Here is an 18,133-nt window from a genome sequence, read left to right on the forward strand (position 1 = left end):
GTAAAATAACAGTTTCGAAGGAATTGCACTGAAGATTCGGGAAACGTATTTAAATCGCCTTCAATGAAGGCTTCGGATAACCGCAAGGCTCCGATGTATGAAGATCCTCCAGCGGTCAATGTTGTGTTTTCATTAAGGTAAGAAAAAAAGACAATTAAGACTCTCGGCATCCAGGACAGGAATGATTCGCTTTTTTTGGGGGGGGGGTCACCCTGACATCCTAGGCTGGCCAATGAGACACTTGCTTTAGATGTCAGTGTGACCGTGATTGGTTCGTTCAAACATTGATACATCCGCTTCATCGTTTGTGCGTTACTGAAACAAGACCTCGTCAATATCCACCGGTTTGCTGAAGATGTTAAATCGCTTGTCGGTGGCCAGCCGCTTGGTGACGTCCCGGAGGAAGAGCCGCAGCTCCCTCAGCGTGTTCTCCTCGTGGTCTTCCATCCGCTCCTTCTCCACCTCGGAGAGCTGGCGGGGGGGCGGCGGGAGGGCAGGAGGGAGAACCTCCAAAGCCTGCAGAGCTGAAAAGGAACGGAGAAGCATTGAGTGGCTTCCCGGGGATATTTACAGAGACATCAGACATGCGCAGTGTTCTGGACTACAATAAATCTGTAGCCAACTAAAATGGCAAAGGCTAACAGGGGGTTAATAGTAGACGGTAGCCATAGAATAGTCATAGGCTTTCAACCTTGAATTCAGGTGGAAAGTGTCACAACTGGTGACACCAACTCTAGTGACCCCGACAGCTTTACCAATGATGATACACACCGAGTACTTTACTACGCATGCTATTCAAGCTGTAAACCGCAGAGAAAGCTGCAGCGCACCCCGCTCCGCTATATGCTGGCGTCAGCATACAAGTCAGGAGTCTTTAGCGGGGCATCTTACCCGCTCTCTTCCTTCTTGGGGGTGGCATGGCCGCCTGACGAAGTATCAGGTCCTGGAAAAATTTGGAGCGGTCCTCTTCATCGGGTCGGTTAACGACAAAAACCTCCCCGTGCCGAATCCTGAAAATGCATTTCACCTACAAAACATAAAAGGAAGAGAGGTTTTACATCGCGTCTCATACTCCAAATGCCATACATGTCCAGAAACACAAGTGTTAAATATATAAAAGTACAAACACAGACCAAAAATCATAAACGAGGAGCAAGCGATCAGCACGTATGGAGACATCATGTATGTGCCGCAGACGCAGATCACACGGCAGATCTAAATACATTTGCAATAAAAAGGTTTCATTTTGGGTACGGTTGGGTTTTTTGCACCATTTCCTATTTTCCGCTGCAGTTCTAAAACCAGTAGAGCTCCGTTTATGAACGGATTACGGAATATTAACCGGCTGGGCCGAGGCGTGTGCGTGTGCGTGTGCGTGTGCGTGTGCGTGTGCGTGTGCGTGTGCGTGTGGCGCATCACTCGCGCGTCAAGCTTTTCAGGATCTTGGATTCGGTTCCAGCGAGCCGGACGCGGGCAGGTAACGCATTTTCAGTTTTGTGGCATCCGCTTCATTTTCTTGATCCTGAATAAGCCCTTGGCGAGGACCGCCATTAAATGTCACGCGGCCCCTGTGCGAGTTGCTGCTTGCTTGACTTCTAGTCTCCGCCTCCACCTTTCTGACCAGATCTCAGAGCATCGTTTCTTTTTTCCTCCCCACACCTTGAACGCTTTTTCTGCGCCCACGTTAATAAGGCACAAAAGCCACTGGCAGGGAAACCCTACGAGGCGCTTGGGTCTTAAGTTATCGAGATATAGCTTATTGATTTATATAACGCCGCCATATACCGCAGCTCTGTACAACAGGCAAGCGGAAGAGAATTCGTTCATCACATCCAAATCGTGACAGAAACAAACGGCGAGGAAGACAATGTGGAAGCCAGGAGCAAGGAGCCAGGTGAAGTATTGCTCCACGCACAGGTTGCAGGCAGAGACGTAAGACCGCAGAGGTGTGTGTATGCGTAATACATTTGTAACCGAAACCGTATTTGCTCGATTATAAGACGAGGTTTTTTCCAGAGCAAATGCTCTGAAAAATACCCCTCGTCTTATAATCAGGGTCGTCTTTTAATCAGACCTCAAATAGGTCTGATTATGAGACTGAGATCCCCCGCAGCGATGCAGAGGACCTGGATCCTCCTGTGTTATGCCCCCCCTAACTTACCGGTGCTTCTGAGTCCCCGGTGCTTAGTCCGGGCTGTGTGTAGAGCTCTATGCGATTCGCGTGGAGCTCTACATGCTGCCCGGACTAAGCACCGGGGGCTCAGATGCAGGGGACCTGGACCCTCCTGTGTTATGCGCCCCCCCCAACTCAGAAGCACCGGTAAGTTTGGAGGAGGGAGGGGGAGTGTTAAATGGGGGGTGTAAGGCATTTCTGGAGGCAGAGTGCTCTGTGAAATGCCTTTTAACCCCTTTAATGCCACTCTGCCTCCTGAAATGCCTTAAACCTCCCTATATGCCACTCTTCCCCATAATATGCCTTTTCACCCTCTAAGTGCCAGAGTGGCATATAGGGTTAAAAGGCATATCATGGGGCACAGTGGCATATAGGGTTAAAAGGCATATCATGGGGCACTGTGGCATTTAGAGGGTTAAAAGGCATATCATGGGGCACAGTGGCATATAGGGGGTATAAGGCACTTCTGGGGCAGATGTGCATAACTGGGGGGCAGGTTGGAAAATAGAAGGAAATAAAACCAAAATATTTTTCTCAATCATAGCTTTTATTAAAAAAAGTGTTTAAATGAATTAACATTTACTGGTAAAACTTTTTTCCTATAGGGTCGTCTTATATTCAGGCTTTTTCTTTTTTTCCTAAATTAATATTAAGATTTGGGGGGTCATCTTATAATCGAGCAAATACGGTATATATTACACACACACTGGCCACTTTATTAGGTAACCTGTTCAATTGCTTGTTAACACAAATAGCTAATCAGCCAATCACATGGCAGCAACTCAATGCATTTAGGCATGTAGACGCGGTCAAGACAACTTGCTGAAGTTCAAACCGAGCATCGGAATGGGGAAGAAAGGGGATTTAAGTGACTTTGAATGCGGCGTGGTGGTTGTTGGTGGCACACGGGCTGTTCCAAGTATTTCACAAACTGCTGATCTGCTGGGATTTTCACCCCAAATTTCTAGTGTTACAGAGAATGGTCCGAAAAAGAGAAAATATCCAGAGAGCGGCAGCTGTGTGACGGAAATGCCTGAGAAATGTTTCCAGCACCTTATAGAAAGTCTGCCACGAAGAATGAAGGCAAAAGGGGGTCCGACCCGGTACTAGCAACGTGTACCTAATAAAGTGGCCAGTGAGCGTGTATATAATATATATATATATATATATATATAATAATCCAGGGCGGAGAATGTCAGTATATGGCTGTGCATTTCATTCTGTAACCAGAGTAAAAGTTAACACACAGAGCGCGGAACACAGAGAGCGCGGCGCGGAACACGAGGCGGCCTGAAAGAACGTGACAGGTTAGGGATAAGCAGTGGTGTGCGTCGGTGCGTACCTCCTCTGGCAGATCGCTGTACCTGGTTTCAGAGGTAGACAGTAACAGCACGGGAGAGAAGGAGGGCACGTCTTTCAGGAGCGTCAGGAAAGTGGCCCTCACGGTGTCGCTGACCGCTTCCCACCACTCCCCGACGTGAGGAATGTAAACGATACTGGGCACCGTCCGCCGCGCTTCCCGGAATATCTGCAAAACAAGACGGCCAATGAAAGGCAATGAATTACACGCTTCACGAGAAGAGGACACGCGGGTCTCCGGGTCACAGTTCCGCCAGGACCCCTCTGCCCTTTTATACCGACTTCTAAACACCAAATACAAAGGATTTAGGGAGAAAAAAAAAACCATGCACGGTGTCTTCTTCGTCTCTGGAAGTAAGATTATCCCCACGTCATAAACATAAATCGGTCCTCACTGTACTAGCCTCTACCACTTCTGCATGGAGGCTGTTCCATATATCTGCCAACTTCTCGTTAACATAAAATGTCTTATCGAATATATAATATGAATATCCAATATGTATTTTAATACATCGCAGCATGTACGCGTGTACAAACCCAAGATGCACAACCCAAGGGCCACCACCGGCCCCCAATCATTAGATATCCCGGCTTCTCGTGGGGAGGCTAACTTGCCGACCCCTTACAATGCTTGGATTTAAAATCTTTTACCTCTCCTGTAAATCTCTGTTAATGAATGCATTTATTTAAACAAGAAAAAAAAAAGACCACTGAATATCTCTAGAACGTCGATAAGACCAAGGAATTCTTTTGCTTGAAGTAAACGTAAGCCATAGAAAGCTTCCCTTGGCAGAAATTATCGAAAATGAAACCGCATCAACGCAAGGCTGTCCTGGCGAGTATACACACGCAAGACAAAGCAAGAACTCCGCGCATGTCCAGCGAATACCATAAAAACCCTTTCTGCGGCATAAATATCGGGGATTCCGTCACACTTTACGGACGTATAATAATACACAGTGGTAATAATAATAATCTGGTATTAATGTAGCTCATTGTTTTAAGTATTGTAAGAATATACATGTTCCGGGCAGGTTGCACATCCACCAATCCTTAAGAGACTACACCCCCCCCAGGCCCCAAAAGAAAGCTAAATATTTCAAGAGACTGGATTTTGAGATGTGAATAAATTACGTGAAGCGGTGATCCACGGCGCGCAGGTAGAAGCTGGACCGGATCGTCCCGGATGTAGAATCAAATAGTTTAGGTTTTCTGCATTTTTTAACTATTCGTTAGCTAATCGCAGACCACCCATCTCTCTCGCAACTTGTGCTTTTTGTCCACCGCTGCCCTTACCAACCAAGAACCAAATGAAACGCAGCAGACGGAAACCGGGGAGGAAAAACTATCTGATCGTAAAACCAATAAAAACGTGCTTAAAGAAAAGTGGCGGGTGGCCTAATTATAATTATTTTCAAATCGTCTTCAGAAGACACAAATACAGCCCAATTTATCTCACCCCGGAGGAAGTAATGAAGGGGCTGAGGAATAAGCAGAGCTGTGAAATTAATTAACGCCCCGCTGCGAAGGATATTGCCGTGGAGAAGATATGATGGCGCTTTTTCTTTTGACAATAAAAAGAAACGAGGAAAAGGGAAAAAAAGTTTAGTCGGGGGTCTCCAACAGCGTGCCGTCCATCACCAAGGCGAGAGGGCCGCGTCGGGCATTTGGGGCAGCAGTGACCCGCGTTTCATCTATAGTATCGGCCAGATGGATATTTTTTTTGTTCCCTCCTAAAATAAAGATGGATTTGGAAAATAAATTGTGAATGAGGTCAGACTTTGCTGAGATAATGGGGGACCGGCAGTCATTTTTTTTCTCTTCTATTAATTATGGTTTTTAGTGCGTGTCGGAATCCATGCACTCGAATAAGTACAGAATGTGTACTTCGGTCTCATTTTCCTCCTCCCCGGGCTGCGTACGCTGAAACTAAAACCAAACAGGAAGCAGACTTAAGTACACTTCCTGCACAGTAGAGTAGCATTAACCAATCACATGGATGCTAAGGGACGATGGGGAGGAGTTAACTGAGACAATAATCTCTCCATGGAGTCTATGTGAAAGAACGCTAATGAAAAGTGCCTTTAAATCTCCAATTAGTTACTTCTAAATGCATTCAACTTAAAAAAAAATATATATATAAATATATATATATAAAATAAATATGTATAATTATATATAAAATAAATATGTATAATTATATATAAAATAAATATGTATAATTATATATAAAATAAATATGTATAATTATATATAAAATAAATATGTATTATATATAAAATAAATATGTATAATATATAAAATAAATATGTATAATTATATATATAAAATAAATATGTATAATTATATATATAAAATAAATATGTATTATATATATATATATTTATTATATGTACACACATATGCAGAACGCTACAGAATCCTTGTGTCAGTAAATGCTGGAGTAAATGAACTTTCTTGGGAAAAATCTTCAAGGTGAGATAAGTCACCCCAGGTTCTAAGCAGCTGAAAGCCATGGTTTATAGAACACAGGATTGTTTTCTAATGAAATATAATGAAATATAGCTAGTCGGTTCTGTATAATTTAAAATACAAAACATTAGCCAGTCTCCCAAAGCCCCCCAGCGGCGGATCGCAGACAATGCATTCCGTAACTATATAGAGTCTGGAGTATAATGCCGGAGCTTTAAAATAAAGAAATAATCTGCAAATGGAAAAAATGCTGCTCCATGCTAAATAAAAAGGAATAGGGGGGATCCGAGCGCAGGGGGGGCATAAAATAAATTAATTTAACTGAAATGATTGAAGCGAGGTGAAATTTAGAAAATAAAATAAAAATGCGGGCATGATTAAGAAGCTGCTTTTAATGGAAATATTAATTCCATTGTATTAATTGGAAGGATACTCACCTAAAGGGAGTCTTGGATTGGTGGATGTGCAAGGTGGAGAGGGAAACAAATACTGTCACAAAGAAAAAGAAGACAGTGGGCCGAATTACTGAACCAAACCATTCACCGTAACCACAAAAAAAAATTACCGACGCCAAACAGCTGGCCGGGGGTAAACCCAGCCGTAAGACCTGTGATGTTACTGACCCGGGGCTCGTCAGGACCTGTAAAATGTATAATCTATCTGCTAGCGGCCTCGCGGCTAGTCCCCGGGTCCAAGAAACAGGAGATACCGGAGGAAGAATTAACAGAATTTTTTCTGCAGCAGAAACATTTGTAACACAACTACATATACGAAATATAGCATCCTGCTTGAATAATGGTATGGTTAATCTCCCTGCATCGTGTAGCTCCAAGGACAGGCTAGACCATCGATGGGTAATAGAGCGAGCCCTTTCCTCGTTCACATTTCAGGACAGAAGATCAGCGACAAACTGCATAAGCCCCGGCTGTGAATTGGTTAACCCGGACACCTTAGCCTAAACGCTGGCGCCAGCGAGGGAACGCGTCCTCCGCGGCGGCATCCCGTACAGACGGCTTCTGCTCTCAGAACCGGATCTCTGTCGTGTTTAACGCATCGATATTAAGCAAGATTTTAATCCAAAACAACAATTCTCCTTAAACAATAACCTTTTTTTTTTTAAACAGCGTCGGATGCCGATATTTCGATTTGCTTTAGGAGGCCGATTAGAACAGCGAGAAAGGCGACAGCGATAAAACTGCCACGCGAAACGCTGACAAACGATCGTTAGCATTCTCACAGGCTGCCGACGGCCGAGCGCTTCCTTTCACTGCGTTACTTTAATTAAAAGGGATATTTCAAATTATATTTAACAGGTTAAAAAAAATAAAAAAAAAACAACCTAAATTTCATGTTTTGTTAATAGGTCCCAGTCATAAACAAATCAATAAAGATTAAGAGCAAAGTAAGAGGCAGCGCTTCCTATACCCTGCGGTTTAATGCAGTGAAGCAGGCACTTTATATAAAAGGTGTAATTATATATATATATATATATATATATATATATATATATATATAATATATGTCTGCATAGTGGGATGAGCGTTAACAATCAACACAGCTTCTCCAGTTGATCTAGTTCTGCACGAGGCTTCATATTTGCCTTATTATTCATTGGGGTCTAATAGGTTATTTATTCTATGGCTTCCAACAGGCCTGAAGGCAACAGGCCCCACACTATAATAATGGGCGCATCCCTACGCTTGGACAGCGCAGTTTTTGACAAATAAACGGAAACGAAGGACACCAACCTGTGCACACGACTCCTCGGGAGTTTTAGCGCTGACGGAATAAAGCGCCGGTAGGTCCAGCCTGTGCACCGAATACTTTTCGAGGGTGTGCAATATGGCGGGGGCGAGGTGCGAGGTTTGACCTGAGCCGGGGTCTCCAGACAGAAGCAGCCTGGGCCGGTAATAGGTTGGCTGGTGACATGCGGACCTGAAGCGGAGAGAGGACAGGTCAAACGTATCCTGGGAAGGAAAGCGTGTGCGGTGGGACCGCCGAGCCCACTACAGACTACTGGAGTGCGACTCCTACAGACAAGCGATAGAACGCCTTAAACACGGATATGATACAGAGCAGCTGAAGCTTCGTCAGTCACACAACCATAACGGGTCACTCACGTCGTGAAGTGGAGGAAATTGTTGTGTAGAGCAGCTGGGTGTTTCTTTGGTGATCCTGAGACACAGTTCGTGTCGAATATCGATAGCGCGTTCTCATCTTCACAGTCTTCCAGGAGCAGATCCGCTGCGTCTGCGGGGAAAGCACAGAAGAAGCGCGGGGATGCCGCAGGTCAGCGATACAATAAGCTTCCCATCTAATAACCGCCGGTCCGGAAGAAAACAAATACGATTCATGACTACAAGGCTTGCAAGAACGCTACCAACGTAGCTACCTTATACCAGAAACACTAAGGTTTGTTTGCTTTACATACTGAGTGAGATTAAGTGGAACAGCAGCTTTAAAGACCAAGAGAACGAGGATGCCGGGGACGGCCACGTACCATCCGCTTTGTTATCGTTGCTGAACTCGGCGCGAGGAAATACTTTGTGTAGGACGCCGAGCACGTTCGTAAAGGTCCTCTCTAGCAGGGGCCTGATGATGGAGGACAGCGCATGCCCGGGAGATATCACAGCACGTTGAGAAGCAGGCACGATGTTTTTCATTGCATGGTAGAAATCTAGGGCACCGAGAACGACAGACGAGATGTCGAGCTGTAGCTTGTGACTGCTGGCGTAAATCTGGGGGTATCGGCGGCGGAGAGCGGTCAGCGCAGCCTCTGTGCAAAGTGCTTTAATGTCAGCCCCGCAATAGCCTGGAACGATGGCGAGAGGAAAAAAAATGAAAGATTTAATATAAATCACAGCAATTGGTGTCTGGTTAATCCTGTAGGGGGTATGGAGGAAAAACGCAAAACAGAAATTCATAAAGCGTTAAACAAACCAACTCCCTTTCAGATTTGGGAAAAACAGGTCTTAGAAAGGTGGGGACGAAAAAGGCTGCTTCGGGAAAACTATAAAGTCAACGAAACCACCAGCAATGTATATACTCGTGCGGTACTTATCATCCCGTAATCATCAACGGAGACCCAAAGCAGCACTCAACACCATCACAGAACACAACATGTATGTATGTATTACACGCATGTATGTGTAATATAATATATATATATACATATATATATATATATATATATATATATATATATATATATATATATATACATACACACACACACACACACATATATATAATATATATGTGTATGTTTAAGATGTAAATGTTTTTTTTTTTTTTTTTTGAACGAATGGAGATTGATACAGTTATTACAAGATGTTTTGTCTCCTGTGATCATACTAATCAATAGAGACGACAGCTTTGGGAACTCCAGCTCTGTCTGCTACTCAATAACTTCAAAAGGCAATGTACTACAGACGGTGTGTAAGAGTGTCTAGTGTTGTGTGTGCATGTGTGTATGTGCATGTACTCTTTCCAGGGACTCCCATGGAGTCTGATACTATGTGATGGGGTCTATGCTGAACACAAAACTTGGTGACAAGACCACAAAACGTACAAAGCAGTAAATGTCTGCTTATTGCCTTGGATCAATCGTGGTGTTTTTTCCAATACAGATAAATCTGCAGAAAATAAACGTGAACAAGAGAAAATAATTTGCATTGGTAATCCATAACCTACTCCAGGAGAAGGGCTGAGCTGGCCCTGTATAATGTATAGTTTATGTGGCGAGGATGCTTAGCCGGGGCATTTTGTTTTACCAAGCGCTCTTTCAAGAACATTATTCTTACCAACGCATTTTTCAGCAAGTTCCTCCAAGAAGGCATCGGACAATTTGGGGTTCCAGTCCCTGGTGTGGATTTGTAAAATGTGCTTTCGTGCCTGTCATGGGAAACAAGAACATGAATCTCCGCTATACACAAAAACATCGACCACGTATTAATCTACGAGCCCAAGAGGGGCAAAATGTGGCCAATTTGACATTAAGGATACTAAGGCAACAACTGGCCTGCTCCCCACGAGAATAAAACAAAAGAATAAAGTAATATTTTTGGTATTAAATGGGGGGGGGAGTGTGACGGAAGATCCCGCTGCTCACCTTTTGATCAGGTAAACTGAAAAGAAATTCCCTGTCAAATCGACCAGGTCTCCTGAGTGCTGGATCTATCGAGTCAAGTCTGTTGGTAGCACCAATAACAATGATTTCCCCTCGGTTATCCAGCCCGTCCATGAGAGCAAGCAGGGTAGACACAATAGAGCTGGAAGGAGAATGAACACACGGACCGGCGTTACTGATACAGTCTTGTTTGAGGCTAAGCCTACATGAAAGCAAACTTCACACCGGTGCCGGAGAAGTTGGGAGGTAAAATTTGCCCAAATCAGAAAAGTGAGCAGAAATGGTGTTCCTGCGTCTTAATGCGAAGACGTCACGGTGATGCTGAGTGTCTTGCGCAGTGTCATGGCAGCGGGCAAGAACACTGGCGGTATTTCTACACCTGGCACCGCAAGTTTAACCATGAAATAAAACACTGAATATCAAAGTGATGATGCACAGATAAGAAGCACTGCCTCAAAGGAAAGTTTCCCCTTACTATTAAAATTTTACTTCAAAAATATGGGCAAATTTGATATTTCAAAGTGGAAAATGCATGATATAAATCAACGGGAACGAGCTCACCTGTGTATCTGATCCTGCCGGCTGGAGCGGACTGGGGCAAGCCCATCTATTTCATCAAAAAATATTATAGATGGCCGCATCACATATGCCTGTAACACAGAAGTAATACAAAATGATATATATATAAGGTCAGAGAGAATAGCACCCATACATAGAAATATCAGCGATCAGCAATAAGTGACATGTCAACAATCATCACATTTTAAAGCGCAGGAAATCTTTGACGTATAGTAACAGCTACATGGGTAGAAAAAAGGACTTAGGGGCCTACTGACTTTCGGAGGAGAGTTGTGGTTTTATTGCCTTGACTTCAATATATATATACTGAAGGTCCAACCCTAGTGAGCTTGGCTGGTTCTGCAGTCTTTTTGTAAGCTATGTTATAGTTTTATATATCTCAGCCTTGTCTAAAAGCAATACCTAGTGATCTGCAGCTTTTCAACTGCTGTCAGAATCCTTTTACAAAGTGCTGGTGCCAAGTAAACGATTTCCGCAGTATTTGCTATCCCGCACTTTCTCACTAGGTGGTGCTATTCTCATTCCCATTGTACAGGCTTCCCCTGTTCATAAAGACACGGAACTTGCGCAGACAGGGGATCGAGCTCCTCGCAGGTGAACGTCTTACACATATTCCCATCTTATTAAAAATGTAGGGGGCCGTTCAAACATATCCTGCGCCTGAACGGTGTTATTTTGTAACGAAGCAATAAAAAACACCTACTTCCATTACCTTTACAACACTACGCCTGCGCTAAATTATTCTATAAAAAGAGGCCTTTTAACGGGGCTTCTGCTAGCTCTTTATTTAAATGTTCAACGGTTATTAATTTGATTTACTCATGCGTGTAACGATTATGTTTTGTTAATGGCTTCTGGTATAAGGTGTGTTAATGGAGCAGTGAATATTATTATTATTATTATTGTCTAAGCACCTTCCTCGGCCAGCGACTCTATAGTGGCCAGCGGGTAAATCCATAGGCGCTGGATGGAAATCTCAGGCGTTAGTTATGATGCATGCAGTTCCTGCCCTTGAACATACATGCGCGACTTACTTGGTCAAAAAGCAGGCGCAGCTGGCGTTCGGATTCTCCCACCCATTTGCTGAGGCAGTCAGCGCCTTTGCGCATGAAGAAAGAGACCTTCCTGTCCCCCTGGCTGCACTCATTGGCGAGAGCTCGAGCCACCAACGTTTTTCCCGTTCCAGGCGGTCCGTAGAACAGACAGCCCCTGGGGAGAAGAAAAGAGACCGCATCCTTAAACTGAACCAAATCAGCACGTTAACCGTTTCAGTACCCGACGCCACAAGTTCTTCCCCACGGCTTCAATAAGGAGAAGAAAGGACATAGGCATTATTCTCCTAAATGGCAAAGAACATGTTAATAACCGTAGCATTGAAAGTATAAACATAGGCATCAGGGGAAAGGCTGATCCAAGAAGGGGTTAAATAAACTAAATATATATATATATACAAAGTGGCACAATGTAACCGATCAGATCAGATTGCTCTCAGCGGCCCGTCAGCCGCGTTTGGGGAAAATGCTTTGTAACGTAATGTTAACGGATCGGGGGCCACATAAAATCAGTGGGGTCCAAGAGAAATGCTAAGGGGTGGAAGCCATAACCCCAGGAGCCCCAGCTGAAACGGGATGAAAACCCTTTGCTTGTTGGGTTAACTATGCAGTACTCAGGGCAGCAGGGTTAAGATGGCCCTCCACAATGCATAATTGATAGGGCGAGGTGAGATTTTGTTTCACCGAGGCAGAACTCACAGTTTAGTGAATAAATCAAAAAAGTAAAATATAAGTGGAACTCTGGCAGAAAGCAGCGCCAGCCGGACCGCCTGTGATTGCGAGCCTGAGGAGGCTTCTTTTGAGGCTAATTGACATTCTGGGCTAGACGCTATTAAGAAAGGGCTTACAAGGGGGTCTTCATGGAGGCTTTAGGATCTGCCATCCGTTACATCAGCAGGAAATCCACAGCGGAAGGACACTGCCGCTGCCGAGATACTTAACCCCTTCCCCGAGAGGAGCGTTCAACTGAGTTTAACACACTTTGCATTAAAACGGCAAACAGCGTAAGACTAGATTTCTGACTTAATGCCCCAGTCAGCAGATATGGAGCGGAAGGTAACGGCGCCCTCCGGTGCTCACTTAGCATTAAGACAGGCGCTGGCATCCTGTTAGAGCAGAGTAAAGACTCGTGGAAGAGAGTATTCTTTATGTTTAACAGAACATTTTAAAATATTTCTAAGCGAGCCCAGTATTAATAACTAAAAATTCCCACTTACAGGGATCTCCTCGCTTAGCGCAAAGGTTACAGACTACTCAAAAAAAAGGGACGTACCTGGGCGGCTGTATTTTGAATTTCTCAAATATTTCAGGATAGATCAGGGGGAAAACCACCATTTCTTTCAAAGCGTAAATGTGCCGACTTAGACCGCCGACGCTGTCAAAACGGACCTAAAAATGTCAAAGAACATAAAAAAAAAGCAATGAGACACGCTGCTAACGAGACTATGAGCACGGTATCCGCACCCAGACCGCGTCCCGCCATACAGGAGAGGAGACAAGCGTTTAAAGAGAATGTACAGGAGGAACGTTTATTTCAGAGGAGAAATGTTAGAACACAAGGTCATCATCTAACACTAGAGGGCCACAAGCTTAGATGTAATGTAAAGAAGTTTCACTTTACTGAGAGGGTGGTAGGTAAGTGGATCAGCCTCCCAGCGGAAGTAGCAGAGGTTAATAAAGTAAGAGAATTTTCACACACATGACATCTGATGTCATATTCTGTTACAATAGAAAGCATTGTCTTAAGATACCCGGACCTCACAGAATGCTATTTCATCTCTAATGATGTCAAACTGTCTATTTTTCCACAGACTTGTTACAACACCTACACGGAATAATCGCTTTCCTCGTATAAGCGGCCTTCACGGCTCATTCGCTCGAGTCCCCTAACTGGATAATCTGAAGTGAAAGGGCCCCTAGGGACATTAGCCATCAGCCCAGTGCATGCTGGTAAAGCTAAAATACCGAAGGACCAGGAGCAAGAACCTGAAAGTACAGCAGCTACGGCCCTTTGTTTAAATCCAGAAAACTGTGATAATAAAAAGGTACGTACCACCCGCATTAGCGACTGAATCTTACCGATCGGTCTAGGCTCATTGGGTCCACGTCCGCTAAACTGGCTCCCACCTTGACCCGTTCACGGAGGATGCCACTCGCCAAATCCTCTGCCCTGAGGTTCATCGGCAAGCACCTGTCACACAGAACAAGCGAGGAGATTACCGACAACCGCGATGGTAAGCGATAATAGGATGCTAGAAGAGAACGGGCGCCAAACACTTCCATCCCCCTGCCCGCTGTAACAAGACTCATCGTATCAGCACCTGTTCCGGGATTTGGCCATGCTTTTAGATTTTCTTCTCTCAAACCGTTCTTCATCTGATGACGAAGTTGTGTCACTGCTGTGAATAGCATGCCTCTTCCTCCTATCAAAAAACAATAAAAAATACATATACGGTAATACATATACGTTATATAATATACATCAGGCACATATTTATATAATTTAAACAGCGCTAACAGACACGGCAGATATTATACCTGTAGATTTAATGTTCGCATTAACTCCCTGCTCCCTGGCTTACTGCATATTAAACATTTTTATACCATAGACGGACAACTCAATTTCCAAATAGTTTTCTACATGAGCAGAGATTCAAACGGTACGCATAATAAAGCAGAGCCCATCTTGTGAATGTAGAATAACTATTTGCGTCACATTACACGCGTGTGCAAGTACTTCCGAGCGCGTCTGGCTCAATACAAGCCTCCCTTCTCAATGAGTACAGCAGACACAATTTATTCATGCCGGAGGCCCTCAACATCATGACGGTGAAAGATCGGGAAGGAGAAATTAAAGGGGATAAAGTAACAGTCTCCGACACTGCGGGAGATTTCTTTAGTCTTTTTTAGACACAATCAAAATCAGGATGTTGGTCTATGTTGGCCCAATAAAAAAGTAGCATCTTCGACTAAAGATTGCGTTTTATCTAATACGGCTATATCAGATTTTCTTATGACCACCAAGAGCTACATTAATTGGTATAATACCTCTCCTATAATGACTGATGGTGTGTAGCAGCGCTTGCCAAGAGCACTGGTCCACCGTCATTCAAGGATTGCCTGATCACGTGATCGGGCATTCCCTTCCAGCAGGTGTCACTGCTGACACGCACTGGGAGTTCATTTGAGGACAGAAGAGCCTCAGCGGCGGTTTCCTAGAGCATTGTGGGCTCTCCCACTGCTCCCCCTGCTGGTTGATCACAATTATTGCAATTGGCAATGTACAGTCTGATCAGCACAAACAAAAATGAGGAGGAGGAGAGGAAGAAAAAGCTCTCCCCCTCAAAAACAAATGTAAAAAAATAAAAAAAAAATAAAAAAAAAAAAAAAAAAGGAAAGCTGTAAATATAAATTAAATTGTAAAAAAATTGATTGGAAGTGGATGTTACCATGACTCACCTGGCATAAAAAATGTATTAGATATCCCCAACGGGATCTCGAGTCATACTGCACTGGGAACAGCGCAAAAACTAATTTTTTTTTTTTATTAAAAAAAACTAAAAAAAAAGTGCCCCTCCATTATAAGCAAATAAAATATACATATATAATCACTAAAAGAAATATGTGATATATAAAGCACGGATGTGGCCCTCTTGAAAATAAAAAAAATTGTATGGGTAAAACTAATCAAGAGATGTCACTGAACCTAAATGTAGTCATTGGTCAGCTGTGGCACCTACAGTACAGAAGACGAATTTAAATGAAGAATATAAAAGAAGGCTTTGCTCCCGAACAGAACGACGTACGATTTCTGCGGGTTCGTCAAATATTGAAAAGGGGACTCTTGGTTTAACGTGTTCTTGTTCTCAACTTCCCAAGCAAGACACAGTAGGAAACAGTAAAAAGGGGGAACAGTATCCACTACTTTTGGCCTTTAGAACGGCCAGGCTTCGAACTATAACCTACCTAATATGGCTTCTTCTGGCTGGAGACCTGTGTGTGTCAAATAAAGTGCTCTGTCGCTTTCTTTGATGTGCTGGCTCTGAAAAGAAAACACATTCAAAAGACTCTCAAACAACATCTTAAATACAATAGACCCTAATAACTTACTCTATAAAGCCAGAAGACCCCATAACGAGTGAAAAAGGACAAAGTGTTTGATGTGTTACTAAATCACTAAAAGTGTGCAGTGGGAAGAAAAGAAACTAAATATTCTTTATATCAAAACTACGGTGTTCTTTAACATAATGGTGAGAAGCCATTATCATTTTTAGCTGACCTCGGAGGCAGTTCTGTTATATAACAGAATTAAATTATATATTAGTCACAATAATATATAATTATATATATTTCACAATAACAGACAAGCTGCTCTCGTTCAGCAGTCAAATAGTTCACAACTTGCTTTGCTGATCCCATTAACGTGGAAATGGTACTTATAACTCAGTCCTTAGGGACAGGACTCCATATTTAGTAAGCGTGGGTCCACACACACACGGCATTCTGTAATCAGTTATACCGCCGCAGTGCCCGTGTATTACCAATAGGAGGCGCTTGGTATCTCTCCACCGTTTTTCTTTGCCTCAAGTTATACGGTCGGTCGTTCTCCTCGCCCTCTACCTCGGCTTCTTCATCCCCATCTTCACCTTCTTCTTGAGATTCTAGAAGCAAAAGGCAAACACAGGATCAATACCTGCCAAAGCCTCACCCACGATTTACAAACCACCAAACCAAACCTAGAAATACCAGCCCAGCGAGCTACGAAACGATATAACCGGCCAAAAACACAGGAGATCCGCAGCGCACGCAAAACACCTCTTTAGTGCATTTTCATTCATATTGTCTTATATGAAATTTTGTCACCATGTAGCTTTTTCTTAACACTTCAGCATTTTCATCAAGAAACCATATTGTGTCTCAAAATCTGAGCTTTATTTACACCTTCACTGTATTAAACTCTACCACTTCTGCTGGGAGGCTGTCCCACTTACATACCCTAAAAAGAAAAACACATTACCCTCGGAAACCTCCTCCCCTTCAGATGATTCCTCGTGGTGGTTTTTTATTTGATAGGCATTTCTCCGAAGGCTTTTCCTTCTTCTTTTCACACGGGAATACATGTCCATATTCTCCTAAGAGCAAATGAAAAGGTCACACATCGTTCAGTCTATAAAATGTATGAACAGGACCGATGCGACCTCTAATTTTTCGTAGCGGGTGTGCGCAGAAATCTTATATTGTGCATTATTTTCCTGTTGCTGACGTATGTGCGCCCTGAACGCTTGTGCAAAATGTAAACCCGAGATTGTTTCAGGATAATTTTGCCGCGGCCTCTCCCTCGCGGCTAATAAAACCGTATTGCCATGTTTTAATACAAGTATAAATGTGACCTACGAGGCTACGTATGTGTATGGTGTTACACATACATACGTACACACAACCACTGTAAGGTGTCAGAGGGCGCAAACGCGTGTGTGTGAATGAATGTGTGTATGTATGAATGAATGTATGTAGTGCTGCCCCAGATCATCATTAATTATAATTGGATGGCCTGTCTGGAGAGTGGCCCGGAGAGGTGGCCAAGCGGGAATTACCCCAGTCCGGGTAATGAAAAATTTCATTTTTGCGCTGGCAAAACACAGCATTCAGAGCTCTGTCACAGAGGCTTCTAAATAAGAGCACTCTTTCTCCGCAAATCCGCCTGCATTATTGTGGCCTCTCGAAGCACTTCCAGGAAAGGGGTGGAGACAGGGGTACAGCCTCTCCCCCGTTCCTCCAATGTAGGGAGAGGATGTGCACAGGGGCTCCGCCCTTTTGAGGTAGTACTCCGGAGGGGGGCTACTTAACGCAGGGAGTACTTGAAAACAGAAGTTGAAAGACCATGCGCATGGACTACTTCCGTTATCTGGCACTCACAAACTCTGTATCCGTCCACATCCTTAGCCGCTCCACCTCTCTGGATTTGCTGCTCCGCCGGATGTTGATATTGTCCATTTCCTGGAGTACGGCTTCAGCGGTGCTGTAACGACAAAGTAACAGGGATCCGTGACGCATCAGACCGACCATAAGGACGGACCGCGACAGTCCTCGCTGCCAGGGAGGCAGTTAAAACCAACGGAACGGTATTCTAACAGCTTCGGGGATAAAGATCACAAGAGGATATCAACTGCACCTTCTGAGACTTTATCAGAGGCCTTTTAAAGACTTCCATAAAAAAAAATCTTTAAAATAACTACAATCGGCCAATAAATAGAAAGAGCACACGACAGGCAGCCCAATTACATCCGTTTCTTTATGGTAAAAGCTCTTAATGCAAAGTAACGTAAAAAAATCTTACATTATATCAATTGACTAATATCGAAAAAAATA

The 18,133-nt window shown here is 43.7% G+C and overlaps 1 protein-coding gene across 2 annotated transcripts in view; it reads right to left on the reverse strand.

Moving 5' to 3' along the window:
* Positions 1-18,133, reverse strand: part of ATAD2B (ATPase family AAA domain containing 2B) — a 39,299-nt gene that overhangs the window by 10,098 nt on the left and 11,068 nt on the right. Inside the window, exons 5-21 of one of the 2 annotated variants that reach the window (XM_053459709.1) lie at positions 17,681-17,783; positions 16,782-16,896; positions 16,306-16,425; positions 15,731-15,806; positions 14,086-14,187; positions 13,844-13,955; positions 13,038-13,153; positions 11,747-11,921; positions 10,695-10,783; positions 10,116-10,275; positions 9,808-9,898; positions 8,505-8,816; positions 8,125-8,254; positions 7,753-7,939; positions 3,516-3,701; positions 892-1,027; positions 343-524 (exon numbers count right to left, since the gene is read on the reverse strand). In XM_053459709.1, coding sequence (XP_053315684.1) covers positions 343-524; positions 892-1,027; positions 3,516-3,701; positions 7,753-7,939; positions 8,125-8,254; positions 8,505-8,816; positions 9,808-9,898; positions 10,116-10,275; positions 10,695-10,783; positions 11,747-11,921; positions 13,038-13,153; positions 13,844-13,955; positions 14,086-14,187; positions 15,731-15,806; positions 16,306-16,425; positions 16,782-16,896; positions 17,681-17,783 — 2,392 coding nt within the window. Of the gene's footprint in view, positions 1-327; positions 525-891; positions 1,028-3,515; positions 3,702-7,752; positions 7,940-8,124; positions 8,255-8,504; positions 8,817-9,807; positions 9,899-10,115; positions 10,276-10,694; positions 10,784-11,746; positions 11,922-13,037; positions 13,154-13,843; positions 13,956-14,085; positions 14,188-15,730; positions 15,807-16,305; positions 16,426-16,781; positions 16,897-17,680; positions 17,784-18,133 lie in introns of both variants that reach the window. The other variant, XM_053459708.1, reaches the window with a different exon arrangement.

Source organism: Spea bombifrons, chromosome 3 (assembly GCF_027358695.1).
Source record: "Spea bombifrons isolate aSpeBom1 chromosome 3, aSpeBom1.2.pri, whole genome shotgun sequence".
Lineage (NCBI taxonomy): Eukaryota > Metazoa > Chordata > Amphibia > Anura > Pelobatidae > Spea > Spea bombifrons.